Source organism: Pantherophis guttatus, chromosome 1 (genome assembly GCF_059756535.1).
Source record: "Pantherophis guttatus breed Tessera chromosome 1, ASM5975653v1, whole genome shotgun sequence".
Lineage (NCBI taxonomy): Eukaryota > Metazoa > Chordata > Lepidosauria > Squamata > Colubridae > Pantherophis > Pantherophis guttatus.
In genome coordinates this window covers 103,272,297-103,294,027 of record NC_142063.1, presented here as the reverse complement: position 1 = coordinate 103,294,027, position 21,731 = coordinate 103,272,297, and the positions used below count along the sequence as shown (strand labels likewise).

General features: G+C 40.0%; 2 protein-coding genes across 2 annotated transcripts in view; both read right to left on the bottom strand.

The window, feature by feature from the left end:
* LOC117665245 (tumor necrosis factor receptor superfamily member 10B-like) overlaps positions 1 to 6,499 on the bottom strand; it is a 28,822-nt gene extending 22,323 nt beyond the window's left edge. The window contains exon 1 of the mRNA XM_034416912.3: positions 6,146 to 6,499. Within this exon, the coding sequence (XP_034272803.1) occupies positions 6,146 to 6,208 (63 nt within the window). The 5' untranslated portion in view covers positions 6,209 to 6,499. The remainder of the gene's footprint in view (positions 1 to 6,145) is intronic.
* A 3,482-nt stretch (positions 6,500 to 9,981) lies between these two features.
* PSMG1 (proteasome assembly chaperone 1) lies at positions 9,982 to 20,744 on the bottom strand. Its single transcript, XM_034416913.3, has 7 exons — positions 20,296 to 20,744; positions 17,687 to 17,781; positions 16,942 to 17,093; positions 14,609 to 14,671; positions 13,034 to 13,232; positions 11,999 to 12,135; positions 9,982 to 10,245 (listed from the first exon to the last, which is right to left on the bottom strand). Exons 1-7 carry the CDS (start codon positions 20,424 to 20,426, stop codon positions 10,174 to 10,176), a joined length of 849 nt encoding a protein of 282 aa, XP_034272804.1. The 5' UTR covers positions 20,427 to 20,744; the 3' UTR covers positions 9,982 to 10,173.
* Between the last annotated feature and the right edge of the window lie 987 nt (positions 20,745 to 21,731).

Here is a 21,731-nt window from a genome sequence, read left to right as displayed (position 1 = left end):
AAAGAGATGCAGCCAATTTGTATTTGTAAAGGAACATTACATGGTGTTAGAATAATGCCAGTCCAAGCAGACATTACTGAAATAAGTCAGTGGAGCATATTTCCCTATAATGCATCAGAACCTGAAATGTATAAAAATCATAAAGTAGTTGGAGATCATTATTTTAATCAAGAAAAGCTGAGATAGAAAATAAAACCTTATATTTCCTTCATAAGTAACAGAATGCGTGGTGGAATGACTAGATTCACTGAATACTTTGAAAGAAAAAGGTTCTTGTATGGTTATTCTCCACATACGGTCTCTTCAAATCAAAATAAAATGGTGCAGTATGTCAGAGAGAAAAGGTTCTAATAGCTTGCTGAATCACTTTTCTATTCTTTAGAATTTTTTTCCTTTGGCTAAAAATGCAACTACTGTATCTGCTAATTTAAATTTTAATCCTGCTATCTCCTACTTGTACATGAAGCTTCATCAAACTTCAGTTGGGCATACGGTATGAATAGCCTTTGATCTATCATGAGTAGCACACAGATAAACAATAAGCATTAATTTATATTTGCCAAGTGTAACATATTTTAAAACAATTGCATAAATAAATCAAAACAATATAAAAGAAATTTAACTTTGTTTTAAAACTCTGAGGCTTAATCAGAACCAATATAATAAGCTAACAACAATCATAAAGGGCAAAACTTCCTCAAACTCTAAGTTACTTGCTGTTGTACATCAATAGTGAGAAGACAGACACTATTTCAAAAGACTGAAGACATGAAGTCGCTGCAGTGGTAACAACTCTTATTCAGAAATAATTCCCAATATAGTCATAGAATTGCACTCTAAATCTTAATTGGTTCACATCAAGATAATTATTTTCTGTCACTATACAAAGAAAGCAAACCATTGCATTCACTTGGGTTAGTCATAATGTTAAACAACAGAATTAAATTACATAACTGAATTGCATATTCAAGACACCCTATCCTCTTTCTTCCTTGGTGTTGACAGTTTATGAATTTTTTCATAAAGCACAAAATTAGGAATCTATTATTTATTTATTGCATTTATATGTAGGTCCTCTCACTGAGAAGGATCTAAGTACTTAAAAACTGAAGAGTAGCAGGACAACTGCTGCGGAACAATTCAACAATTTAATTATTATAAAATAATAATTTTAAATTTATTTTAATATTTGTCATTCATGTTTCATTTTGTCCCCCCTTTTGTATCCTTTCTGTAATGATTCTATTCCACCATTTCTTTGATATTAGTGTAACTTTTGTCCCGTGGCGAGTAGATTTCATATTTTAAGTGTTGTCTATTTCACTTTATTGCTTTGTCATATCAAGTTTATGGATCCTTTGTATACATTTAATAAATGAAAAGCTTTGCATTCCTGCATTAACCTATCATGATAAGCAAATATAGCCAGTGAGTCTGATTTTCAATCTCAGCTTTTTCAAACAGAAATTATTTACTGTGTGTTTATGTGTGTAGGTTCATTTTCTTCTTGTGCCAACTTTTCTGTCTCTGCCATCTCAAGCTACAGGCCTTTTCTCAGCTTGTGCATCAGGCAAGTTAATGAACTTGTAGGAAACCAATAGAAAATTTTACAGCCTTTCTTTCCCAGATAATATCACCACAGGTAGTCCTTGATTTACAACAGTTCAATTAGTGACTGTTCAAAGTTACAACGGCGTTGAAAAAAGTGACTTATGACCATTGCAGCATCTCCATGGTCATGTGATTTACATTTGTATGCTTGACAATTGGTTCATATTTATGACGGTTGCAGTGTCCCGAGGTCATGTGATCACCTTTTTGCAACCTTCTGACCAGCAAAGTCAATGGGGATTCACTTAACAACCGTGTTACTAATTTAAGAACTGCAGTGATTCACTTAACAAATGTGGCAAAAAAGTCATAAAATGGAACAAAACTCACTTAACAAATTTCTCACTTAGCGACATAAATTTTGGGCTCAATTGTGGTCGTAAGCCGAGGATTACCTGTATTGCTATTCTAGCTCCCTAAATTCTTTGAGTTCTGAGTCTTTGAGATCTCTTCAAATGAGGGATGGCATCTCTCTGCCTTATCTACCATCGGATCTGTCTCTTAGCCATGAAACCCATATCAAAGAAGCATCTCATATTTGGAAAACTGCAAATAATAAACAAGCATTCAATTACACTGGTTTTGTTCATAAGGCAAAAATCACTATATTGGAAAATACGAAGTTTAGCTAATAATTAATATGAATGGCCTATAACCCCACCTTAATTCTATGGTGGTGGTGGTGGTGGTGGGTTTTTTTGGAAACAAAAGTTAGGTATTTATATTATTTAGTTCATATTTGTCACAGGAATTTAACATGATCCAGGCTGAATCAAAGATTCAGACAAAGGTGATTTCAGGCCTCAGATTAATGTGTTTATGGAGCTGGTGTGTGTATGTGTGTGTGTGTGTGTGTGTGTTATTCCTACAGTTGTTCTAGCCTGGGCTATATCTGTGTTGTATGTTTTTTACTGTTTTTATTGACCTTGGATTGTGGATTCCACCAGAATTTACTGTATAGTAACAACAACACCTGCCTAACCTGGGTCTTTGGGAAGGACTCAAAAAAAAATGGACAAAAATGCCAAATCCAGTCTGAACATCTGGCTAACTCTGTGACCAATCATAATCCTTAATACAAACAGATAAATCCTTGGCACATGACACATTAGATTTAATTGTAATTAGAAAGAAGAAAGTGTGGAGAATCGATGTGGCAATACCAGGGGATAGTAGAATAGATGACAAAAGAATTGGGGAACATCACAAAGGATCAAGGTCCAAAAATCAAAATTGAAGGTTATGGCATAAACTGGAAGTGGTGGTTATTGATACATTGCCATGCCCCGAAGCCTTGAATGGCATTTAGAAAATCTGCATATTGAAAACGTTTCTGTCAATTACAAAAGGCCACACTACGTGGATCTGCACATATACCACATCAATACATTATATTCCCTACATTCTTTGGAAAGAAATGAATGTGAATGAAGGCCAACACTAACTATAAAGAACCAGTAGCTGTGATTTCACAGATTGTGTATATAATCATTTGTAATATGCAGGATTTCTAACTATCAATTAGTTAATACTAGTTGTAATGGAGTGGTGGTACATTACATAAATGCTTTCTATTGAACTTAAGTATAGAACTTTTACATTTCATGCATATACAGAAATTCTCCCTCTCCTGATCATGGTCTCTGTCATTCTCCTCTTTAAAAAAAAAACAAAAAATCTTTGCAAAGTAGCCTCTGACTTCCATCATCTTGAATTAGCTCACAGAATTAGCAAAATATAAAACATAGAACTATATTCGTACTTGGTAGGACTGTGAGCACAGTTAAGTAAACATTCCAGTAGAATAGCAGAACCTGTCTTTGAACTCTGAAACTAGTAGAGGAAACATATATATGCTATTTAAACTCAGCTGTGTTTAACTGTGCTAAAAATTCAAACTTGATGAGGAGCTCTTAGAAAAATGAAATTTTGATTTGCATTAATAAAATTCCCAATTTTTTCATCTGTGCAATGTTTTCAGAATTTAGTGTTTCCCTTTTTCCCATATGAGAATATAGTTTGCTTTTTTAGAAGCATGCCCCTCAAATTGGAAGATTAATTTTATTATAGCACGAGAAGATGTGAATCAGTTGAGAATAGTCTTCTTAACCACAGAAATGCAAATGGTAGTTTTTATCTAGTGCAAAAAATGAAGATTTCAGCACTGTTGATATAAAACTCGTTTGTGCTTTTTGCCTATCAAACAACTGCATCATTCTATATAATTATTGTATTTCTCCCCAGGAGAACAGCCTTTATGCATTCTCAGAAGTCCAAGGCAGAATCTTATCAGAATTGAGCCTAATCCAAAAAAGTCCACTGCATTCTACTTTAAACTTACACTCAATTTTGATTGTTCTTTAACATCAAAATATTTTTCCTGGTTCTTTTTTTTAAAATCCTAAATCCTTTCTAATTTTTATTGAATTTTTTTTACAGAATAAGAACAATACAAATTTAAAGAAACAACCAAAGTGATAAATAAGAAAGAAAGAAAGAACAAGGACAGAAAAGAAGAAAAAAGAAAAGGGGAATAAAAGATATAAAGGAGCAACTTCCAATCTTTTTTACAGCAGTTCAAAATGTATTTTATTCTTTATCCCCTCAGGATCATGGCTCCCTTCTTTCCATAATGCAGCTTTTCTAATAATCAAAGTCATAAATCAAAAATCAAATGATTTGTTTTCAGCAAAAAGTTCAAAAAGGATCAAAATTCAAAATTCTGAAGAGAAGTCAACATTTTGTCTAAACTTTTTGAGTACATTTTGTTAAAAGTATTGCCTGGTTATAAACACTCTGATTTACAAGAAACGTGAATCACCTCGCTCATTTATTTCCTTATTACTTCCATGGGTGTTCCTTCACTCCCCACATGCACAATGCCAGTTTACCTTTGTGCTTTAGATATGGTCTGACAACTGTAGTTCTAAAATATTTGGAAGGCACCAGGTTGGGGAAACTAAAGAGCCAGATTAGAAGCACAGCACTTTCCATTATATTTTTAATCGAACTTTTATTACCATGGAATAGACACTCTGAATTAAAATGCAGGAGTTCACACTACATGCTATCCATCAAAAAGCGGTTTGCTTTGTGTGTTGCATAAACTCAGCCAATTGGAGTTCATTCAATAAATCAGTTACATAAACCAGATCATATCTCTGGGGAGCATCTCTTTGGAGTGAATAATCTGTGGAATGGACTGAAATGCCTTAAACCCAAGATGTCCTTTTACCTCACAAATCACGGATAACAGTAAATATTTTCAGTACAGGTAGTCCTCAATTTACAACAGTTCATGTAGTGACGATTCAAAGTTAAAACTGACACCATTTTTCACACTTATGACCTTTGTAGCATCCCCATGATGTGATCAAAATTCAGATTGCTTGGCAACTGGTTCCTACTTATAACTGTTGCTGTGTCCCAAGGGACATGCAATCACCTTTTGCAATCTTTGGACAAGGAAAGTTAATGGGGAAAGCCAATCCACTTAACAATCAGGTTGTTCCACTTAACGACAACAAAGGAAGGTCGTAAAACAGGGCAAAACTCACACCACAAATATTTCACTTAACAGAAATGATGGGCTCCCTTGTGGTCGTAAGTCGAGGACTACCTGTACAGATGTAAACCACTTTAAAAAAAAAAACATGGCTGGAGGAAACCTTGTGAGTTTCAGAAGGGAAACCAGTTGGGAAAAGGCTAAGATCGGCTTCATCCCACCGCAGCCATCCTGAAAGGAGCACCCAAAAGAAAAACCTGCAAAACCTGTTAGAACCAGAAACGGGGCTAGGCCACGCCCCTCGGGCTCCCTCTCAATTTTTTTTTTTTATCTAGCTGTTTTAATCTCGTCCCTCTTGCGATCTGCGAAGTGACACAATGTAATCGGCAGCTAAACTGTTACCTATGGAAGAGCAAAACAAAACAAAAAAAAAGTTGCGGGAGTGGCAAAATCCGACTGGCCTGCCGATTTCACAACTCCTTGAACTTCCTTTCTAACTGCGACCTCAAAAAAGAAAAAAGGAGAGAGAGAGAGAAAGAGAGAGAAAGAAAGAAAGAAAGAAAGAAAGAAAGAAAGAAAGAAAGAAAGAAAGAAAGAAAGAAAGAAAGAAAGAAAGAAAGAAAGAAAGAAAGAAAGACCAAGCAAAAACCCCTGCAAAGTTGACACCCCGACGTGCCAAAGGTCGCAATCCAGGAGAGAGAGAGAGAGAGAAGCCTCTGGCCGCCCTTTTCCCTGGCAGCCCTTCTCTACCCTGGGGATCTTCAGGAATTTTTTTTGTGGGGGGGGGGAATGAGGTTTTGTGTGTGTGTGTGTGTGTGAAGGATTGCAACTTTGGACGGACTTTCCTCTTCTCCTTCCTTCCACTGCACAACTCGGCGCCGGCGGAATCAATGAAACCGGCTGGTCCCGCGCGGCCCCTTCCTTAGGCATTCCCCCCCTTCTCCTCTTCGCTCCCCGACGCGGCCGAGGAGGCGCTCCGCAAAGCAACCCGGAGCTTTTCCCGCCTTTTATTCTGCACCTTCGGCTTACCTTCCGCAGCAAAGTCAAGGAGGCCAACCACGCCATCATCACCACCACCGTCGCCTCCGCCATTTCAATGGTCGCGGCTATCACAGCCCAGCTCTTCTTTTCACACGGAAGGTGGTGTGTGTGTGTGTGTGTGTGTCTTGTGTCTTGTGACGGGATAGGTTAAGCTCTCCACTCCCTACCAGGCGTCACCGGGAATCCCCGCTCGTGAAAAGCGACTGAAGAGCCCTGAAGTTCACCCTCTGCTCCCAACAAAAGCAAACGCACGCGCAGCCCTCCCCAATTTCGCAGCTTCCGCGAGACGCAAAAGACCAGGGGGGTGGGGTGAGGGGGGTGGGGAGGAGGAGGTGTTGGGGGTAAAACTTTTTTGACTCCGCCCACTAAAGAAATCAGAGGCTCTCCTCCTCCTCCTCCGCTAAAGAAGCCACCCCTCCTGCTGTTAGATTTAAGACGTGCCATAGATTGATTTACGGAAAGTTACTGGAGCTCCTTTACTTCAAGAAAGGCGGAAACGGTTTTTCACCGCCTTCTTTCGTTTGTTTTTTTCCTTCTTCGACTGTCCTGTTTAGCCTAGTATTCTGTGAGGATCTCTCTTATCCAGATTCTGAGTCTACATCTGCTAACTTTTTGACTTTCTGATAAGACTGACCGCTAAAAGTCGATGCAGATTGGGTGGCACAGCATCCCCATCATTTTATTTATCCCCCTTTGCCCCTTTCTGTTCGAAGTCTAATCCAGGGGTCTGCAACCCGCAGCTCTGGAGCCACATGTGGCTCTTTCATCCCTCTGCTGTGGCTCCCTGTCACTCAAAATATGTGTCACAACCGCCAATGTACAACACCCGCTGGCACATGATTTCAACCCATCTTTTTTTTTCGGAGTTCAAAATGTTTTTGTTGCACACAGAAATAAAAATTTGTTTTCTCTGTAGCAATTTATTGATTTCATAAATGCAACACGCTATAGTTTTTTTATACATAGCATAAAGGTAAAAAATGATATATGCAGTATTATCTTCATTTTAGATGTCAAAAGGGTTTTGTGGCTCCCAGGGTTTTCTTTTCTGTGGGAAACTAGTCCAAATGGCTCTTTGAGTGTTTAAGGTTGCAGAGCCCTGGTCTAATCCAGGGGTCCAATTTCTCTTGGCCCATTACCTTTAGACTTAGAATTCTTTGTGTCCCCAGTCTTCAAGTCATTGTTGATTTCTGATAAACTACCTAGACAAGTCCAGACAAGTCTCTACGGTGGTTTGCCATTGCCTGCTTTTTAGGGCTGAAAGAAAGTGACTGGCCCAAGGTCACTCAGCCTCCTTTGTGTCTTAAGGCTGGGTTTCCTGGTTTTTAGCCTGGTGCTTTAAGCATTATACTTAACTGACTCTTTTAGGCTCAATCTAAGGGCAGAAAAACATTACTTCCATTTGGACTAAGCTGGTGGAGAATAAGTGTTCAAAGAACACCAGCTCCCCTTCAGATGATCCAGCAGCTCTCAGGAAATGTGAATCACCTCACATCTGCACAACTGTAGTAGCAGGAAGTTAAAATGTTTGTAGGACAAAATTCCCCACACCTTCATTTTCTGAATACATACAGCACATCCACAAGCACATCATAGTGACTGAGTTTGGGCAACTTGCTAACCATGATTGTTTTAACCCTGGTTGACTGAACTACACTAACATACGTAAACAAAAACCATTCATATTTTAGTTTAGCATGTTATTCAAATTCACCCGCTCTGTTCATACAACATAAGCCACCAACCAAGCTTTATGCAACATGCTAAACATACGGATCATACGCATCTTACAGAAGGATTTCATGATTTTTCCAGATTTGGCTCAAACACAAGTCCATTAGCTATGATTTATGGCTTAGTGAATTGTGCAAAAACTGAGCTCTCACAATGTACTGAACCATAAACTAGTCTATCGCATTTTAGTGTAGTAGGTTACATACATCCAGGCAGAGTGACTCAACTGTTTATGGTTGACTTATGAACCATAGTTAATATCAAACCATGGTGAACTTGAATAACCACACTATGCAAACATAGCCAGTTGATGGCTTCACTCTTCTCCAACTGAATGTAAACAGGACTCTTACTTGAAGAGTCCACTCTCCAACATGGTCTGCCATTCAGGGATCATCCTGATCATTATGGCCCACTGTCCACCCTCACAATCACAACACCCTTTCTCAGCTACAGTATGGTAGAAGGAAAGTTTCCAGGATTTCTGCTGTGTGTGGCCAGCAGAAACATGGACAAAAACATGGAGTATTGTACAAACAATTATCAACACTATTGTCTGCAGCACCATAGAAGGCACAATTTTAAGTATTCATGAGCAGCTACCTTTGTTTTAAATCACGGGTGTCAAACTCACAGCATCACGTTGCCGTATCGTGACTTTTTTCCCTATGTGGAGCTGCGCTTCGTGGATGCGCATGACACATCCAGCCCACGGTCCATCAGTTTGACACCCCTGTAAATCTACAGCTCTATAGCTGGTCACTATATCTGATCATACCTGAACACATGAAGCTTAATTCAGGTGGTGGCTTCTGGGAAATCCTGAGGCTTCAAATGCCAATGTTAGTATGGATTGCCCTATTTGAGCATTGTGGCCCTGTAGGTGCAGCATCTGTACCCACTTATGCCTGGATATCCAATTAATGTATTTTTCTGGATTCACACAATGCATTACTTAGAATCTGGTTGCTACCATCCCACAAACAGGCAAGGCAAGGACTCTCTAAAAGAGGTACCTCACCTTCCCTCGGCTGCCATTTTGAAAGGCTAAAATCCAGTATGCATTTTTTAGCATTGTGATGGTTGCATTATTTAAATGTTTCAGTATTTCTACATATACTTTCAGCCACAGAAAAATGGACAATAAACGTATTTAAGTTACCTCCTCAGTCCTGAAGTTTTCCCAAATTCTATCTATTCTACTCTTCTAAACTATATTGGGAAGGTGAATGGGATAATACAGGTAGTCCTCGGCTTACAACAGTGCATTTAGTAACCGAAGTTACAACAGTACTGATAAAAAGTGACTTATGACCATTTTTTACATTTATGACCGTTGAAGCATCCCTATGGTCACGTGATTTACATAGGAATGCTTGAAAACTGACTCACATTTATGAGAGTTGAAATATCCCAGGATCATGTGATCCCCTTTTGCGACCTTCTGACAAGCAAAGTCAATGGGGAAATCAGATTCACTTAACAACCGTGTTATTAACTGCAGTGTCCAATAATGACAGTTTTTAGTAGAATCACCTTGCAGGCTTTATACCCATTGTAGTGGCTTAAACACCTGTTTGCGAAGAGTGTGTTACTATTATCAGCTAAATGTTGCAGTTTAACTTTTTTAAGTGGAGATTTTTAAGTGGAGATTTGTATTAAAAAAGTCGCTGTCAAGCTCAACAAAACCTATGTAATATAACTGCTCTTTGTGTGAACATATACACTGTAATTACGACCCCTGTAAAATTAGTATTTTCAGCAACATCATTTCTCTTTCCACCAATCCCGAGAATTCTTTTTCCAAAACCCTACCTTTTGTTCAAGCTTCCTTAATGTTTTTCTGACTCAATCATCTAACACCATCTGCTTTCTCATATTCATGCTGTTTCTACTGTGTGCATTTTTCCCTCTCACCATGCTTGAGTAGTTACCACTGATTTTAAGAAACTGTTCTGCCCCCTTTGCTTTTTTCCCTCAAATCTATCACAATTGTTGCAGCAATATGTCTAGTGGTAACAGTGTTGTAACTTGTGGATAGGAAACAAAATACATAAAATATCCTTAAGAAAATATATATATTCTTCCACTTGTGTAAAATAAAAAGATCATATTTTAATTTTTTAAATCAGTCTAACCTTCCCCCAAATGACCAGTGATACAAAAAATAGTGCATGCCACACTTATGAAGAGTCCTGTGTTCCAAAGTAGCTGTGTTCCAAAGTAGCTGCAGTTTACAAATACAGAATCTTAGTCAAATATTAAAGGATCACAAGTCATTTTTAAGTGTAGATGTTATGAATGTCATTAGGTGTCACCAATTTTGTCAATATTTCTGTGCTTCTTGAAATATCCTGGGAAAAACAAAATAAAAATAAAGTTAGAGCAACATCTGAAGGGGTTTCACTATATAATTGTTGGGGGAAAAGTATACACCTACATATAAAACAAACCACATGTAAGTGAAGCATTTGTGAAATGCAGCACATAAAACTCTACAATCAACTGTTTTTGTTTCATCTTTTTATAATTTACTGAATTAAGACAGCAGCAGCAGAAGAAAACAATTTAACTGAACATACAACTGAATGTTTTTAAATCTACTATAAACATCAACATTTTAATTGGGCATTCTTGTATATATCTAGTCCAGAGTTTTTCAAACTTGAAGGCTGGGGGATTCTGGGAGTCCACATTTCTTAAAGTTGCCAATTTTGAAAAACATTGATCTAGTCAGATGCAAAAATCTGCACTACATTTCTGTCAAATAAGGATAGGCACAATTGCAGCAGGGGTATGTTTATTTGCAGTCCAACCTCTCCACAAACCACACAACTCTCCCACAAAATGTTTTTTAAATTTATTTCTAAAGTTGGCCAATAACATTCTTAGGCACTTGTGTGAGCATGTTAACGCTCCCATGCATATAAGGAGAAGATTGTTTGGTGCAAGTAGGAAATATAATTTTCTTTCATGGCCAGTTATTTGAGTGTTAGCAACCTTATTCACTTGCTATGAGCATCTCCAGAGAATCTAAGATTACATGTTGATTTAATAAAATAAAATTTAATCTAACAGCATTCAGATAACCATAATGCACTAAATTATTGTCACAGCAGATAGCAGCCTCTTAACTGATCTTGGTCAGAAAAACTAACCTTGTTGGGCCTGGAGCAAACTGCGCAGTGAAAGGATGGATCACTAACCATTTCTGCCTGTAATCCATTATCCTCCCGCAACTGAAAAAACTTTCGAGGATGTCTTATTGATATGTTCTGCAATGTGTATTTTCCCTCACAACCTGCCTCAGGATGCTGTGTGCGGGCAGTGGAGGATGTCCTGAGATGTACTGGGAAGGTGACCAAGAATGACATTCTTCAGGCTGGAAATCTTATATCTCCATCTGATTCTGCCACTTTCCCATGGGACCACTCACTTCAGTGTGATCTCTGATCTTTTTATTCAGTTTCAATCTTCTTGCAGAATTCTGGCTTCTGCACCCACACTCTTTCCCTTTTTTAAAAAAAGTAGGTCCACCACTGGATTAAAGAATGCACATGTTTGAAATTTACTAGCATGTATCTGTTTAAAAATCAGGGATGCGGTGGCTCAGTGGCTAAGAAGCCGAGCTTGTCGATCAAAAGGTCGGTAGTTCAGTGGTTTGAATCCCTAGTGCCGCGTAACAGGGTGAGCTTCCGTTACTTGTCCCAGCTTCTGCCAACCTAGCAGTTTGAAAGCACGTAAAAAATGCAAGTAGAAAAATAGGGACCACCTTTGGTGGGAAGGTAACAGCGTTCCGTGCGCCTTTGGCGTTTAGTCATGCCGACCACATGACCACAGAGACATCTTCGGACAGCGCTGGCTCTCCGGCTTTGAAACAGAGATGAGCACTGCCCCCTAGAGTCGGGAATGACTAGCACATATGTGCGAGGGGAACCTTTACCTTTATCTGTTTAAATTCATGTAAATGCAAGTGTAATTGAAAAGACTTGGTGTTATTTATTAATCAAATGTATATAGCTGCCCATCTCCCCAAAGGCAAGGTTCTAAGCAGAACACAACAATTCACCCATCTCTTTGGTATTCAATGTTATTATTAAATCTTACCTCCACTAAACTTTTTAGAATTTTGGATGATAAGACAGGTTTGAAGGTTTCAATAGTTACTAAGTCCAGTTGGAGTATATCAGTGTAACATAGATAAAATATTGCTGGGATTTGCCACACTTGGCAGTAACTAAGAACTAAATGGAAAAGAGAGGAAAATAATTAATACGTTCTTTGAATAACAGCAAACTACCAATTTATTAGACTGTAGCATGTATCTTCCATTTTACCCTAGAAAGGGATCTCAGCTCAATGATTATTTTACTTTAATACACAAATTGTTACTTTTAACTTGGAACGCTAATATCTAATACATGTTTGAGAACCAAAGAAAGGATCAGTTCTATTGTTAAAATGAACTGTATCTCACCCATTACAAGCTGGGGGTGAAGCTAATAAAATTTAGTGAGCTAAATCACTAGTTTTGAACTAAGATACCTCAAAGGGGCTGATTTACACAATACATTCAAAATCTAGGACCCATGGAATTGAAATTTGGCAAATTTTATAAATCATTTTATGACATAAAAATTACCATAAAACATTTTATGATGTGACACAAAACATCATAAAATATTTCCAGTGGTTAACTCCTGATGTTTGACTGTGCTAGACAATTCAACATGGGCAACGTTTAAGCAGATACCTGTCTGAATACCTCACTGAATTTTTTAAGAACTTTTCAAGTACATTAGAAGCTCTGCCACTGGCATTGAAAAAAATGATAAGGAAATCTCTGAAACAATAATCCAGGGGAGTCACCAGCATTTTTGTAAGTAAAAGTAAATAAATAAATAAATATCTATAAGAATTAAAAGTCCAGTGATTCAGTAAGACTTCCTAGGGTAAATTATAATACCTTTATTTATAATTTGCATTGCTTGGGGGAAAAAAAGCTAGACATTCTATTAGCACAGGAAATGCACAAGCTAAAATATGAAAGGATCTGACATTATTGTTACCCCATCAAATTTTATACCACTAAAAATTAACTAATTAACTAGATATAATGTGCATAAATATGGTATGAAATACCTGCTGCTGGGAGATCCCGTATAATGTTTGGTTGTTCTAGAAGAGAGCAATAAACTTTATCTTTGAACTCTCTTGTCTTCAATGCTTTCAGGAAAGGTGAAGGGAGAGTCAGAGTAGACTCAGTGGTTTTATAATCTGTTACAGGACACGCTGAAAGAACCAGGACTTGCAAATCAATCTGCTGCAGGCATCCGAAAACCTAAAAGGAAGATTAAAAACACCAACATTGCTGAATAATCCCTCCAGAGATGAGCTAGGGCACACCTATTCTTGCCAGACCAAGATACTGGGAGCTGCTAATGATTCTGCCTCTGCCCCCTAATGATTTGAATCTGATTTTTAATGTTAATAGTTATATGTGGTGAAGTGGGACTGTGCATGGTTCAAATTTTAAGGAAAAAAGGGGGCTATGGAGCACACACCATTGCACAGGCAATAATACTTCTCCCCAACTGTAATTTAAACCAAGCATGACTATTCCCAGGATCCCTGAATAGCCGTCGAGCCTTGCAATGCCAGGAAGAGAGATAGCTGCACATATGTGCTTTCTGAAAATACAGTACATATGCACTCCGAAAGTCTATGGAAAATCTCAGCCATCCAGGTCATGGTTGTCCCAAAGGTGCTTTTTTCATGAGGCAACTGGACTTTTTTTTCTTTTGAAGACGTTTCACTTCTCATCCAAGAAGCTGCTTCGGCTCTGACTGGATGGTGGGGAATGGAAGGATTTATATTCCTTGCATTTATATTTGAAATGTCTTCAAAAGAAAGAACAAGAAAGTCTAGTTGCCTCTGAAAAAAGCACCTTTGGGATATGCACTCCAAAGCATCTTTTTGCTTTCAAATCTGAATCGCTATACAACCCCCAAATAATGCCTCTTTCCTTTCTTTTAAGGTTGATAGAATGTATGTTAAATGAAGTCAGCTAGATAAATGCAGCCTCCAATTCATGATCTGCTTTATCCAAAACATAATCAAATATGCATTCAGAAAGGGAAGGGGCTTGGTGTTCTGCCCCAGCTCCGGATTTCCGAGGATATTGATACACACCAACGGTCCTTATCAAATTTATTAAGTAACAAGAATAAACAAGACCGGCAAAGGTTGGCAACCAGCCCAGAAAACAAGATATGATAAACCAAAATACTCTGTTCATAAATACAAGTTGTTTCCAGCAAGAAAGCACTAGCTGCGTGCGACTTAAGTAGGCTAAGGGAGTGGCCAATTATCCTCAAGACCTACTCTTGAGTAGACCTCCTCCTCCTGAATAGCCACTCCTGCCTTTTGGCAGCCCTGCGTGCTCGAGCATTGAGGAGAGGCTCCTCCACTTCGCTCTCTCCACTTGAAAGAACCTCTGGAGGTTCTGAAGGCCCTGGCTGAGTCTCTGCCTCTGGCACCACATCCTCTTCAGCCTCCTCGCTGTCCGACGCGAGCGCTGGCTGCGTAGGCTGCTGACGCAGCACCATACCAGCCTCCTCTTTGTCGGGATCAGCCATGATCTGTGCAGGCCGCTGGCGGGCCACAACACTTGGTGAGTTGACCCTGGCCTTGTCTATGCTATTTCCCCCCTATTACCTTTTCAAGCCATTGAAACTGTTGGTCTTCAGCCACATAACAATTGCACTGGCACAGTAAAATCTGAAAAGGATGAGAAATATATAAATTTTAGTGAAAGAGTCATGAATGTCTAATGCAGGGGTCAACAACCTGTGGCTCTGGAGCCTCATGTGGCTTTTTCATTCCTCTGCTGCGGCTCTGTGTCGCTCAAAATATGCGTCACAACCACCAATGTGTGACACCCGCTGGCACACAATTTATTGAGCTTTTCAACCCCCAGTAGGCCAACCATGGATAAATCCAAGAAAAGAAAAGTTTCAGAAGAAAACAGTGTTTAATTCAACTACATATGCTAGTTTTGTGGCTGCTCAGGAAATAGTCAGGCACGGGATGGGTTTTGTGGCTGTTTTCTTTTCTGTGGGAAATGGGTCCAAATGGTTCTGGTTGGTGACCCCTGGTCTAATGCAACAAATCACACACTGTTGTGACCTAGGCTACCTGAAAAAGCATAAATCACAATCATAGTCCCAAAACACCTCTTTTATTGAGACGGCTGTGAACTCTGGTGATTCACAGCCCGTAATGATTCACAAACAGTCTGAAGATTCCGACAGATGTCTGCTCGAGTTGACACAGTCTTTCAGGGTAATGTTGATAAGCCTCCACCTTTATCTCCCTTGAAACGCTGCCAGAGACCCAATTGTCAATTAGTGTTGCAAAGCCAGAGCAAAGAGTCAAATAGACTTCTCAGAACTTGAATTGACTATATGAACTAATTGCTTCCTGCAAAGGCTCACGTTCATTTGCTCTTTTATGTCTTATGGGAGGGGCCAATCATCTCTAAGCCTTACTCCCGGGTCACCCTTTTTTTTTTCCTTAATTGTTCTTGCCTTCTGGCAGCTCTGCGCATGCGCACACTGGGAACAGGCTCACACTGTTCTTCTGCCACACTGATATCAGATTCCGGAGGCTCTGAAGGCAGCACATAACTACCAGATGGCCCTGGCCCCCTCTCTGCCTCTGATGCAGAGCCCTTGTCCAAGCCTTCCCCAGACTCCAGGACTGGCCCATGTTCCTCCACAACCTCCTCACTGTCCGAATCTGCTGCCAGCTCTGCTGGCCGCTGGCAGGCCACAAGACACATACACACCCAGCCCTTTGGATCACCACAAGCTGCAATCTTTTCGGTATTTCTTTGGAAGTAAATCTCATTCAGTTGAGAATAACCTACTAAGTGAATTTATATATGCTTGTGCTGCATATTATACAGGTAGTCCTTAACTTATGACCACAATTGAGCCCAAAATTTTCATTGCTAAGCAAGACAGTTGTGAGTTTTGTTCGTTGTATAATCTTTCCTGCCACAGTTATTAAGTGAATCACTGCAGTTGTTAGGTTACTAACACGGTTGTTAAGTGAATCTGGCTTTCCCATTGACTTTGCTTGTCAAAAAGTTGCAAAAGGTAATCATATTGAAGGTAAACCCAGGACAATGCAACCGTCATACATAGATGCCAGTTGCCAAGCATCTGAATTTTGATCACATGATCCTAGAGATGCTGTAACAGCCATTAAGTGTAAAAAATGGTTGTCAGTTTTTTTCAGTGCCGCAGTAACTTCTACCATTCACTAAATGAATGGTTGTAAGTCGAGGATGATCTGTACTGAATTTGAACAAATATTCCAACCGGCACATCCTTAATCATTGCTGCACAATTCTTTTTCACTGACACCTGAGGTAATTGAAAGAGACTATAACTGGAGTACAAACAGCACTGCAGATAGATATGACACCTGAAGTTAGTATGGACAGCAACTACTTATGTTCCCATAAAGAATTCTCAGTTAGAAATTCCTGCATCTAAAAAGTCTCCACTCTCAAGCTGCCATTAATATAAATGTGTAGGAGTGCATTAATGTTTAATTAATGGTATTCTAATTTTAAACTCTCCTGCTTTGTTTTTAAAAATGGAAAGGCAGAAGTAACTGAATAACTATGCAAATTGTATATAAACCTTTGTGTGGCACAGAAGCTAAAAGCAAAGAACGATTATTAACTTGAAGTCTCAGAAGGATGAAAAACTTGTTTCAGTTTTAAAGCTCAGTAGGGTCAAATCTGGTTAGTATTTGAAGGGGTGGCTACAATGGAAACCCAAGACTGTAGGACAGACTGGGAAATTAAAAAAAAAATAGCAACCCTCTTCCAGACGTCAAAAAAATCTACACAGATGTGTTAAGAAATCACCAGGAATTGAGCATGACTTGTTTTAATTTTACTTTTTAAAATAATTTTGAAAGTTTTGATTGAACTTCTCTGCCTCCACCCCCAAATAGTAAAAGATACTACTTACTGTGGGATCTGAAACTGACCGATAAAAGCAACAGTATGAATCTTTTGGAAGAAGATTTGTTACTTTTGATGTTCTGCACCACTCATTCCATAACTGGGCAGATCCAACCAGCTCCCAGCTTCCAGAATTCAAAATAAATGAAGACAAGAATGCTGTGGACCAAATGAGATTTATTAGATGAATCACTAGACTGTTCTGATTCTACATTAGCAATCATTAGCAGCAAAACTAAGCACTGCATTTAAATTTGCACAGAGACCACGAACCACAAATTATTTCAGTTGATAGAAACCAACCAACAAGATCCCACAAGCTACAGGTAGTCCTCAACTTATGACCACAATTGAGCCCAAAATTTCTATTACTAAGTGAAACATGTGTTAAAATGAATTTTGCCCCATTTTACGACCTTTCCTGCCACAGTTGTTAAGTGAATCACTGCAGTTGTTGAGTTAGTAACACGGTTGTTAAATGAATCCGGTTTCCCCACTGACTTTGCTGGTCAGGTTGCAAAAGATGACCACATGACCCCGGGACACTGCCACCGTCATAAATATGAGTCAGTTGTCAAGCATCTGAATTTTGATCACATGATCTTGGGGATGCTGCAATGTTCATAAAAACAGTCAAGTCACTTTTTTCAGTGTCGTTGTAACTTCGAATGATCACTAAATGAATTCTTGTAAGTCGAGGATTACCTGTACTTCAGTGCTGAAAGAAAGAACGGCCATCTTGCACTACTCACCTACTGCATTGCCTCCAACACCCAAGATAAACTTTGAGCAGGGAAACTTTTCTTCTGCTGATATATTTGAGGTGTTCCAAGTGATACAAACGTCTCTAAGTATCAGAAAAAGGACACGATTAAAAAGACCTGAACAAAAGGCTACAGAAAAGAAAACTTGAGTTACTAAAAAAGCGATTTGTAGTGTGGAATCTTTGGTGTTCTGAGCTTAGTTGTTTTCTTGCAGACGTTTCTACAACACTGAAGATGTTATCTAATTGGGTAATGAAACATCTGCAAACTACCAAATTTCTACCTTCTACTGTTCTCAATTTGCACATCACACAATCGCAATGGACTAAATCAGTGGTGGGTTTCAAAATTTTTTACTACCGGTTCTGTGGGTGTGGCTTGGTGGGCGTGGCAGGGGAAGGATACTGTAAAATTTCCATTCCCACCCCACTCCAGGGAAAGGACACTGTAAAATCTCTATTCCGTCGCCAATCCAGGGGAAGGTTACTGCAAAATCCCCATTTCCTCCCAATCAGCTGGGATTTGGGAGGCAGAGAATAGATGGGGGCAGGGCCAGTCAGAATTTTTACTACCGGTTCTCCGAACTACTCAAAATTTCCATTACCGGTTCTCCAGAACTGGTCAGAACCTGCTGAAACCCACCTCTGGACTAAATACAAAGAAAACCTCTAAGCGTCCATAACAGTACTACTGACTAAAAATGCTTTCACTCTCCACTCATTGATACAAAGAGCAGCTTTTAGGCTGCTTTCCCAAGAAATGATTCCTGGGAAGTAATTTCTTGGGGAAAATGATTTTGCCCAAGGAAATAAAAAAAATACTAACCACTGAAAACAATACAGCTGCATTCTCATGAGATCATGAATACAGACTGGGTAAACTACAGGTAAGCTTAATGTGTTGCATGAATCCAGAATGCATACTGAATGGTTCAATATGTTGTAAAAGCGAAGAAGGCTGGATTAAAAATCAACTATAATAAAGAAATAAGCATATAATGAAAACAAAACCTACATGCAGCTCTATGAAGCCCCAGGTTTTTTGTTTGTTAGGGTTTTTGGTGTCTTTTCTGCTACACAATGTGGTTACTGTAATAGTAACTGTGTTTTAAAAATACCTATGGAACACCCCACAGGAAACAGAAACAAGAGAAAGGAAAAATCTGTCACATCTGTTTCTCTACTGCAAATCACTTCACCTAATGAAGCAGCTTTTACTTCTATTAGAGAGGGGAGCTTTTTTGTGCTTAATTTTTAGTATTGAAATAAGAGGATCATTTTTTTAAAAAAAAGCAATGTTGACATTTCTCCCACATTTCTAATGACCACAAGTGGCCTTCCAGAGTTAATGAGAATGCATAAAAGCTCATTTTAATTGAATCAGGCCAGGCACTAAGGATATCCAGGCGAGATGGGTTTTTCTTTGCAAAAAAAAAAAAAAAGGAATAATGTAAGTATTGTGCTAAAAAACTATTTCACTGCCCACTCCATTGTACATTTACATGTTATATTACGAAGTTTATAACTCATATATTTATTGACCCAATCAAATATCATACTCAAAACTTAGTCTAAGAGGCACTTCATCTACGTTTGCCCTACAAATTATTATTACTACATTCACATCCCATGCTAAACTTGGGTGAACGATAATGCTGGCTGCTTTTTTGAAGCTTAGCATATTGCACAAACCCCGTTTGCCCAGCTCCTGACTATCACATTTTGCAATCTCCACCCATCAAGTTACTAGACTGAAACTTCTTAAACTTTCTTGCTCCCACGTCCCCTTCCCATATTTTTAAATAAAATATGGGGGAACCCCAAAAGAACGATCGTTTGCATGGATTGTAGTCAATGCTTACCGTAATAAAAATGAAAACGGGCGCATTTGCTGATGCTACCCCACTTCTCAGGACGATTTGATGGGATTGTAATATCGGTATTTATCAGAGGTGGGCTTCAGCAGGTTCTGACCAGTTCTGGAGAACTGGTAGCGGAAATTTTGAGTAGTTTGGAGAACCGGTACTAAAAATTCTGACTGGCCCCGCCCACATCTATTCTCTGCCTCCCAAGTCCCAGCTGATAAGGAGGAAATGGGAATTTTGCAGTAACCTTCCCCTAGAGTGGGATGGGAATGAAGATTTTATAGTATCCTTCCCCTGGAGTGGGGTGGGAATGGAGATTTTACAGTATCCTTCCTCTGCGCTCACCAAGCCATGCCACACCCACAGAACCGGTAGTAAAAAAATGTTGAAACCCACCACTGGTATTTATTATTGTATTATTTAAATATTTCATTTCCCAACATAGACTGCCAAATAATTTTGATCTCGCGGACCCCTGAAAGGCTCTTGGGGGAAATCCCGCTTTAAGAAACCCTGGTCTAAATCAACTAACAGTGATTCCAGATCCACGTGAGCTATTGCATCCCTTTCGGCTACAGTGTCCGCGTTTTGCGGGAGCGGCGCCCCTTCCCTCCGCGCCAACCTTTAAAAAAAAGAAATGCCATATTCCGAACGTGCTCGGAAGCGAAGGGTCCGTCCCCACCGCTCCCTTCCCCCAATTTTTTCTCGCTCGCGGGTCCCTCCTGCTCGCCACCTTTTCTTCTCCAGCGCCAGCCGAATCTCACGATCCTCCTGAGCCTCTTCGCGCTCTTCTGAGGGCTCCTCTTCGTCATCCAGGCCGGCGCGCGACGGCGGTGCGACCACCTCCCCAAAAAACGTAGCCATCTCCAGTGCAAGCCAGCCGACTCACCGAGCAGCCGCCGGAGAGCTACCGAAAAGCGCGTCTCCTTCCGGGTTAACAGCCAAAAAAAGCGCCTGGATCGCCGAGGATCGTCGTCTGGAGCTCAAGCGAGCATGCTCGCCTTCAGATCGGAGAATCGCTTTTCATTTGTGGCAGCTCCGGGCTCTTTGCAGCGCCCTCGGGTGGCCCAGAGCCGGGTTGTTTACCCTTAGAGCGCGGGGCTTGGTCTTTTAAATGCCTTGCGGTTCTGTGTGGTTGAGTTGGGGTGAAGGTAGGGGAAGGGAATGATCTCTCGCCGGCTTAACAAAGGGGTACGCCCTGGGGAGAAAAGCTTATCCAATCTGGGAGGGCTTTGGAATAAACGCCGTGGTGGTTGGAGAGGCCGTTTTGGTAACCTTCAGGCCAGTGGTGCAATCCAATTTTTTTTTACTACCGGTTCTGTGGGTGTAATACTGCAGGATACTGCAAAATCTCCATTTCCACCCCACTCCAGAAGGATACTGCAAAATCTCCATTCCCACCCCCAGGAAAGGATATTGCAAAATCTCCATTCCCACCCCATTCTGGGGCCAGCCAGAGGTGGTATTTTCCAGTTCTCCGAACAACTCAAAATTTCCACTACCGTTTCTCCAGAACCTGTCAGAACCTGCTGGATTTCACCCCTGCTTCAGGCAGATAAAAGCATACCCGACTAGGAAAGAAGGAATAAAATATGCTACTGCTGCTGCTACTGTGCAGAGAAGAGCAACCAAGATGATTAGGGGAGTGGAGGCCAAAACATATAAAGAACAGTTGCTGGAATCGGGTATGTCTAGTTTCATGAAAAGAAGGACTGGGGTGACATGATAGTAGTGTTCGGATATCTCAGGGGCTGCCACAAAGAAGAGGGAGTCGAGCTATTCTCCAAAGCACCTGAGGGTAGGACAAGAAGCAATGGGTGGAAACTAATTAAGGAGAGAAGCAACTTAGAAATAAGGCAAAATTTCGTGAGTCAGAACAAGTAATCAGTGGAACAACTTGCCTCCAGAAGTTGTGAATGCTCCAACACTGGAAGCTTTAAAGAAGATAAACCATTTGTCTGAAATGGTATACGGCAGGGATGGCAAACCTTTTCGGCACCGAGTGCCCAAATTGGAATGCACACACCAGAGTGCCAGAAACCTGAAGACCAGCTGGCTGGTGCACATGCCCACACAGGCCACCTGGTCTTTGGGTTTTTGGCACGTGCATGCGCGCTGCCCAAGTGTCTTCGGATTTCAGACGCTCTGGCGCACACATGTGCCGGAAAC